We start from the raw sequence: 9,004 nt of genomic DNA, 5'->3' as shown, positions 1-9,004 counted from the left end.
CCCCTTTGTTTAATTATGTTTATTTTCCTTTTTCTACTTTAACATATTCTGAAGACCATTTCTAGCTGCTTTTTTGAAAATTAACCTTTTCTATTAACTTTTTTTTTTTATGCATCATTTCAACTGTTTTTACAGATCTATACCCCAGTCAAAGATCTCACAAATCGCTGTTTCAAAACTAGTCAGCTGAGTTGTTTTGGGGTTAGTGTTTTTAATCTTCATTGAATATTCCCAATTTTTCTATTTTTTTGTCTCAACATATTCTCCCCCACCCCACCCTCTCCAGAAAACGGCCAGAAAGGAGACAGTTTGAAAGAAAGAAATTTCGAGAATTGATCCAAATTTTCTTATTTTCTGTTTTTTATTCTTTGTAACTGTTGTTTATCAATTTAGTGATTCTTCAGTTGATCACACAACTCAAATCCAAAACTGATTTGGCTCTTTAGAATGCTTCTACGTTGGTGCTACAGTTTTTCTGTTCTTTTTTTAATCACTTATTTTTGGAGCTTCTAACATCTACTTTTTCATCTTGTATTATATACATTTATATTCTCTAATTAGCAGTCACTTACTTTATTGAATTATGAAATTTCCATTTTAAAAAAATCTTTATTTTTAATTATTTCTTGGTTTATCATAACGTCTACAATGTTAACTTTACATTTTGATCTCATGCAAAAGTTTACCATTTAAAAAAATATATATATATATATAATGAATTTATTTCTGTAATTAATAATTCCATTGAAAAGTGATATACTCATTGATGTTATCAGCCTGTCTCAATTTACATTATTATTAGTGCAGAAAATATTATTTCTAATTTTAGATAAAGTATAAAATATTTTACAAATGTTCATCTCTACATAACACAACACTAGGTTATCTTAACAACATAATATTTAAGTCATGTCACATTTGAAAGTTTGTAGAAAACATGTAATGTAATGAATTTTAAGTAAATGTTTTGTAAGAATTCTTTTTGTCGATGGCTTATCAGCTTTCAGTTAATGTGATAACTGGCACTTTGTTGGTGAGGCGACGGTTCCGGTTGATCTGATCAACATCAGCAGACAGCCTAGTCTAACATGCAAATGGCTGAGCACTCCACAGACACGTATACCCTTTATGTAGTTCTCGGGGAGATTCAGGTTACAGTGTGTGACAAGGTTGGACCCTTTGAATTACAGGTACAACTCATTTTTGCCAGCTGAGTGAACTGGAGCAACGTGAAATAAAGTGTCTTGCTCAATGACACAATGTGCTGCCTAAAATCGATCTCAGGACCTTATGATAAAGAGCTGAATACCCTAACCACTAAACCATGTGCCTTCACTCATTAACTTTTTAGAAAGGTTAAAGGTGATATTGTCTCAGTGAAAGAGTAAAATCTTAAGAATTTAACAATGGTCTTCCTCAACAGTTAGTAAAGACAAACGGTTGACATACTTTTTCCATGAAAGTGTTTGACTAAAAACACCAAGCCTTCCTCCTTCTCACCGGAAACTAAATTGTTTCATTTTCTCAGCTGTTAATAATAATAATAATAATAATAATAATAATGATAATAATAATAATAATGATAATAATAATGATAATAATAATAATAATGATAATGATAATAATAATAATAATAATAATCTTTTCTATACTTGGCACGAGGCCAAAAAATTTTGGGATCTTGTGCCTAGAGTAGAAAAAAAACTATTATTATTCTTATTATTACTATTATCAGTTGAGAAAATGAAACAATTTACACAATTGTTAATAATATTAATAATAATAATCGTATTAACAGTAGAGTAAATTATATTAAAGATTATTATTATTAATATTGTTATTAACAGTTGAGTACATTGTTTCATTCTCTCAACTGTTAATAATAATAATAATAATAATAATATTTTCTACTTTAGGCACAAGGCCCGAAAATAATAATAATAATAATAATAATAATAATCCTTTCTGTTGTAGGCACAAGGCTTGAAATTTAGCGGGAGGGGGCCAGTTGATTAGATCAAACTCAGTACACAACTGGTACTTAATTTATCGACCCCCAAAAGGATGAAATGCAAAGTCGACTTTGGTGGAATTTGAACTCAGAACGTAACGACGGGCAGAATACCGTTAAGCATTTCATCCAGCGTGTTAACAATTCTGGCAGCTTGCCGCCATAATAATAATAATAATAATAATAATAATAATAATAATAATAATAATAATAATAATAATAATAATAATTTTTTTTTACTTATCACTAAGAGTTAACAAAAAAAAAACATCAGGGATGGTATAGGACAATGAAATGTGGAAGTACATAGAAATGTAAATAATAATAATAATAATGATAATAATAATGTATTTTGGCTGAAAACACAACTGTGTATTGACTGAAACCTGTGACCCATTGTTATCAATTTTAATGATCACATTTTCATTATGTATTTAATAGATCCAAAGTACAAATTTTTTATTAAAAAGCAACTTCTTTTAGAGCTTGTCATTATCTTACTTGAAAGAACTAACTTTCTGTGGTTTTCTGTCTCCTGCCAGGTCCTTGTTGAGCTGCTACTTTTACATTCCTCAGAATCTAACATAATTACTTTCATCTTAACATATTTACTCTCTCTTTCTCTCTCACCTTGTTCTCTCTTTCTCTCACCCTGTTCTCTCTCTGTCTATCTATCTATCTCTCTCTCTCTCTTTCTCTCTCTGTCTTGTTCTTGTTGTTTCACATTATTTGATCTCATTACTTTCATTCAACTGTCATATGTATTATTTCGTCCTCTTACATGTATCATATAGCTTGTCCTTCTAACGGGGATTATCTTTCTGAAATCAACAGTTAACAGTTCCCTAACCTCTTCAAGTAATTCACACTCAAGATGCACACTCACCAATTTTATTTAAGCAATAAAAAAAAAATGCCTGAAATTGCAACAAGTGCAGTGTGTTTCAACAAAGAAATGGTGACAAAATATGATAATATGATCTGCTTGGTGTTACTACTAATTAAAAACATTTACTATGGAGATGCCACCCTTCAAACCGATTTAACTTTCCACACATTGCATCATCCTAATGCACCCTAGATGCTGAACACGTACCAATTCTATGAACTAACTCCTTGGAAACTTCGCTTGATGGAGATATATGATCACTTAGTCTCCTTCAACAGCACCAAAATGTTACCACAACACTTCACTTAACAATCTCTCTCTCTTATGCACACACATCAATCATTACCAGAATTATATCCAAAAGGTTGAGTTTCCTTTTCAGAGCTACAAAATGCTTCAGTCCTGATCAATTGCTGGCCTTCACCTTTAGCAGCCCACACTGGAGTCCTGCTGCTCTAACACTCCAGACATTCTAAGCTGCAGTTAAAAAACTTGCCCTAACTACCTAACCTACTCATATACTTTATCTTTTCTGTGTCTCTTTCAACAAAAGCTGCTGCCTCTCACTTAGGAAGCGGGATACCACCTCTATCTCATCTCATTGCTCCTATTCTTGACACATTCACTGAATTGCATCCTGCAGACTTTGCATTAGACTCTCTGCCCTAATTATTCCTCCTTAATTTATATATTTTTCTGGAATTGCTTCCTGCCCACATTTTTCCCCACAGGTGTTGATTTACAGAACCTCAAATTCAACATCCACTGTATCAGTCTCACCAGTTTGAATAAATCAGCATCCCACCCTCCTACCATTTCAACAAAGAGAAAAAAAACAACAAATTCTAATCTTAATTCTTGCTAATTACTGACTAATGCAATTTTTTCCTTCATTTAATCTTTAATTCCGCATTCAAATGCTGTTTAAACTTGTATTCTCTGTTGAAATTTCTATTATTTCTTAAACTAAGTTTAACTGAAATTTGATTCAATTATATTTATTTCATTTCTGAAACAAAGGAACAGTTTTTTGATGAAGAAGACACTTCTCTGGATCCTTTTGCCAAATTCTTTGAGCCAATGAAATATTTAAAAAAAAAAAAAAATTATAGTAATGTTTTGTGAATGTGCTTGACTTAACATTCAGGAAAATTTTGAGCATTTAGCTTAAATTCTCATTTGTTGCATTAGAATTTTCTTCCAAATTTTGTATTCAGTTTTAACAGTAAAATCCCCCCAAAAAGGTTCTCTGAGAAGCAGCTGTATAAAATGAATCTGAACCTCATTAACTTTTATGGAAGAACAGCAATGGAAAATTAAACTTTAGTAGAAGAGAATTAAATGGAAGTAACAAGAAAAGAGATATTCACACAGACTTAAGAACTGTCAACTTCCTCCAACTTTTACAAGAATGAAAACCTTGAAAGGCATTGAATCAGTGACATGAAACTCTGTTGTCAACAAGCTTTTGTACCTTAGAACCAAATTAGGATTGAAGATTTTTGTAAAAATTCACTAACTAGATTGATTGATTGTGACTGTCTTTGGATTCTAATTTTTATTGGTAACTATTGGTATCAGTGTTGTGCGAAGAACATTGCAAATCTTCTGCTTTTACTAACAGCAAAGATAATCCTTTTTCGCAAAGGGTCAGATAGAACATTGCTCTCTCTCTCTCTTTATCTCTCTCTCTCTCTCTTTCTGTCATGCACACGCATTATAAAATTTTGTGTTGACTGAAACTTCAAATTCCACCTAAATGGTTTATTCCTGCTTGGTGATGCTTTGGTCACACTCAGTGTGAACTTTATACTAAATTTGACTCTACTCTTAATATTGAGCCACTCCATCAGTAAATGTTCCATTGGTATTCTTAAACTGACTTTAAAATAACACACACACACACATACACACACACACACACACAAACAAATCTGCAATCTAGATATCTCAACCAGTTACTGTTGCATTTGTAACATCCCATTGTTGAAAGTAATGTCTCAAGTTGAGACACATTTGTAGTTGGTAAAATATAAATAACTGCTCAAATCTAAACTATTTTTGACTTAGAAAAGAAACTTCTATTTTATTATTATTATTATTATTATTATTATGCTTGAGACAGTCGAATACTAAGACTGCTTAATGATTGAAGTATTTCATAGTATATAATGAATAAATGGCACACTGCTATGACTGATAGATTTATAGCGAATCAACATAAACTACTGAAAATTTTTACAAAGTCTATAACACAGAATGCCGTCTGTTGTTTAATTCTTTTGATATTGACCTTCCCAAAGCTGCCATTGGTTTCTCGGACACAAAATTCTTGTTTTAGCTCTTTAGCATTTAGACTGGGCTACATATTCTACCTGCTTTATGTTCAAACTGGCCAGATCTGGCCTCTCACAACTATTTTGCAATATTATTCTTAAAATAAATAATCGCATCTTTGAAATCTCAGACACAAGATAATACATGATTAGTTCTGAAAAAAATGTGCATAAATAAGCATTGCATTTGATGAAGTAATCTGAATGCTAAAGAATTAAAGTGATTTAAACTAAAATCTTACATCAAAATTTTGTGCTAATTTATGTTCCAAACACTAGCTTTTAGTAATGACAAAATTATTTTACTAAATTTTTGATTGAAACAAAGTTGGTGTATTTTAATGGAAAGATAACTAAATGCTTCAGATTCTTTCCAAGTGGCATATTTTTAGTGAAAGAAAACATCTCTTGAGAGAAAAAGAAAAGTACTTGATGGAAGGAGGCAATTAATGTTTTTAAAGAATATTTAAAACTAGTCAAATGAAAAATATTTATGTACAGTTTCAACATTTAGGCTTTTGTTGATTGTATCTCAATCTTTAACTCAATATATTTTCACTTTAACAGTTGGCATTTTAGATTTTTATTTTAGAGTATTTCTTGATTTTTAGCCCAAGTAAGGGTTAACAACAGGGAGGGCATCCAGCTGTAAAACGATGCAGATATAGCAAATATGTATAATCAGTTTAATCCTTCTTAGCTTGAGGGGTGGGGGACAGATATAAAAGCCAGTGAACATTACTACATTAAAATCACATGTGGCAATTTATCATCTTCAGGTAGATTGACTGCGAACTATAAAACTATAACACTTGGTCTACAAGCACAAAGTTAGCAAGGAGAATGTGTGCACATTTGCATTTTATACACACTCATTTATAAACATCATCCTCCTCATTTAACATTCATTTAAGTGATGATGGTGTATATCTGTATATTACACACGCATACAGACACATGCACACTGCAGTGTGTGTGTTTCTGGATATAAAGATGGAAAAACAAACAAACAAAAACACTTGTGATGAAGCCTAAGCTAGCTGAAAGTTGCACACCTTAGAATGTAAAGATTGCCAAAGATTCTGATAAACTGTTGTGTTTCACATTGTCACAGTTTTGTATTTTAAGTGAATGTGTTGAAAGCTAAGGTTTATATCATGTTTGTTCAATTTGTACTTTCAGGAAGAGAGCACTGCAACTAATGTCCCAAACAGTAGTGTACACAAGGCCATACAGCAGTTGGCCACGAAGTACTGTATCGAATGCAAATCATCATTTGATGAGCTCAGTAAAATCATTCAGGTATTTTGCCTCCCTCCCTCTGTCTCTCTCACCTTTCTCTTTTTCTGTCTCTCTCCCTCCTCTTTCCTTTTCTATCTCCTCTCTACCCAGCCTCGTTATTTTCAAGTTTTCCCACTCGTTAGTGTCGTTAATGGTCCTCTTGAAATGCTGCAAGTCAACCTTAGTAGGAAAGACATGATTCAGGAGGGAATTTCCAGAGAGCCAATAATCGCAAGAGTGTGGTTTCAGTTCCTAGAGTGGGCAGTGCATTGTGTCCTTAATTATGCAAGACACTTGATTTCATGTTACTCCAGTCCGCTCAGCTGTAGATGAGGAGTAACCCTGCAACAGACTGTCATCCCATTGAGAGCATTACAAGAGGCTATGTAGGGGCTTTTTGCACAGGCTCAAACTTAAAGCAAGAGCATCACACAAAGAAGATTGTTGTTGTTAGCTCCATATTAGCTGTGAATTGACTTAATTATCCGCTCTTTGTGGGTATCTTAGATTACTTTATCCATTGAGCTCCCCTCTTGAGCTTTTTAAAGTGGCAATAACTGCTGAGGGATGAAGTATCTCCCGAACTTCTGAACTTGAAGAAAAAGGGCTAGTTATTGGATAAAGTGTATTAGAAGGAACTGTAGCTGCAACTATTTCTAGCTGGTCATGTACCTGCACAGAGATTTCTTCCTCTACATGTGCATAGAGAAGGTTGACCAAAATGTGGAAGAATATTTACTCTGAAGCCACATGTACACACACAAAACTCTATTTTTAAATCTGTATTTTTATCAATGGTCATCCGTGTTCTCATTTTTAATTTCTCTAATAGAAAGTACTTGCCTGCCGTAAGGAGCTTGTTGATTATGATCGTCAACAGAAAGAAGCTGTTTTAAGTGGTGTGGCCAGTGACTCACCAATTACAAGTCCGCAAGGAAGTGTGACAAGTTTAATGCACCAGTCACACCCTTCAATGTCATCTTCCATACACAAAGCAAGAGATAGGTAAAACAAATGTTTTTCTATTTTAATATTTGTTGAAATCTTTCCAAAGTTCATACACCTAATTTTTCTTTAAATTACATTATGAAGCAACAGACATGTATGTTCATGAAAATGTTGAGGGCTTTTTATGTGTTGCACCTAAGACAAATTGCATTGTTGTGTTCATTGTACCCAATTAAAAACAGTCCCTTGATATATTTGCATGCATGTAGCAATAACATCATACATTCATTACATTATGCTCCCACCCACCCTTATTTAAATGCATGGTAGCCATGTAACATCTCCATAGCAAGCCACCTCTGCTTGTCTCTGGCATAAAATCTCCCCTCTCCCCTCTCAAATTCTCCCCTATTTCAGTCAAAGGGATTTTTCCCTTTCCCCTTGTTCTTTCCTGTCTTGCAAGTTACTTGGCAACTCCACTTATGCCAGTGGCACAAGAAAAACATCCAGAACACAATGTAAAGTGGTCAGTGTTAAGAAGAGTATCCAGTCACAGAAAACATGCCCAAGCTAACATGGAGCACAGTGTAGCCCTGTAGATCACCAGATCCTGTCCAACCAATGCCAGCATGGAAAATGGACATTAAATGATGGTGGTGGTGATATTATTATTATTGTTAGTTTCTACTTTTAAACTCCACACTGGTTCTGGAATGTTTTATGCCCCAAACCTGTTGCTTCAAGTGAACCCTATCATGCTGTGACTGTTGAACTGCTTTCAAAAGTTGTGGCCTTTATAAATACCTTCTTCTTCCAACACATTATTTTGTTCATGTAGCAATTTATGCTGACACTACTGGACTAGTTAACACTGTGAACCACTGAATGTAACCAACCGATTCACTGTCATGATACTTATATCTTGATGCTTTCAGTATTTTAAACCACATCCCTTATTGGCTTGTAGCCTCCCTTGCTCTGTATTTCTTTACTTATGTAGCTAACCAACTAGAAACAAACATTTGTAGCTCACTATTACCCAATGAGATCCTGGTTTTAATTAATACACTACCACAGCCTCAATGGGAACTTTCTGTTCTCAGCCTTTTTGGCATCTAGTATCCTGCTTAATCTCCTGGTGAATTAACTCTCTTTTACTTGTTTCAGTCATTTGACTGAGGCCGTGCTGGAGCCTAGTACTTCTTTGGAAGCCTAGTACTTATTCTATCGGTCTCTTTTGCCGAACTACTAAGTTATGGGGACGTAAACACACCAACATCGGTTGTCAAGCGATGTGGGGGAGGGGGGGGGCAAATACAGACAGACACACAAATACACACACACACACACACACACACACATGACGGGCTTCTTTCAGTTTCCGTCTACCAAATCCACTCACAAGGCGTTGGTCAGCCCGAGGCTACAGTAGAAGACACTTGCCCAAGGTGCCATGCAGTGAAACTGAACCCGGAACCATGTGGTTGGTAAGCAAGCTACTCACCACACGGCCACTCCTACGCCTAACTAAATATATTT

At 34.2% G+C, this 9,004-nt stretch overlaps 1 protein-coding gene across 1 annotated transcript in view; it reads left to right on the top strand.

The window, feature by feature from the left end:
• Window positions 1-9,004, top strand: part of LOC106881733 (E3 ubiquitin-protein ligase UBR4-like) — a 218,633-nt gene that overhangs the window by 163,727 nt on the left and 45,902 nt on the right. Inside the window, exons 86-89 of the mRNA XM_052975666.1 lie at window positions 109-201; window positions 6,419-6,538; window positions 7,350-7,522; window positions 7,929-7,983. Of these exons, the coding sequence (XP_052831626.1) occupies window positions 109-201; window positions 6,419-6,538; window positions 7,350-7,522; window positions 7,929-7,983 (441 nt within the window). The remainder of the gene's footprint in view (window positions 1-108; window positions 202-6,418; window positions 6,539-7,349; window positions 7,523-7,928; window positions 7,984-9,004) is intronic.

Source organism: Octopus bimaculoides, chromosome 22, assembly GCF_001194135.2.
Source record: "Octopus bimaculoides isolate UCB-OBI-ISO-001 chromosome 22, ASM119413v2, whole genome shotgun sequence".
In the NCBI taxonomy this organism is placed as follows: Eukaryota; Metazoa; Mollusca; class Cephalopoda; order Octopoda; family Octopodidae; genus Octopus; species Octopus bimaculoides.
This window is presented reverse-complemented; position numbering and strand designations above follow the sequence as displayed.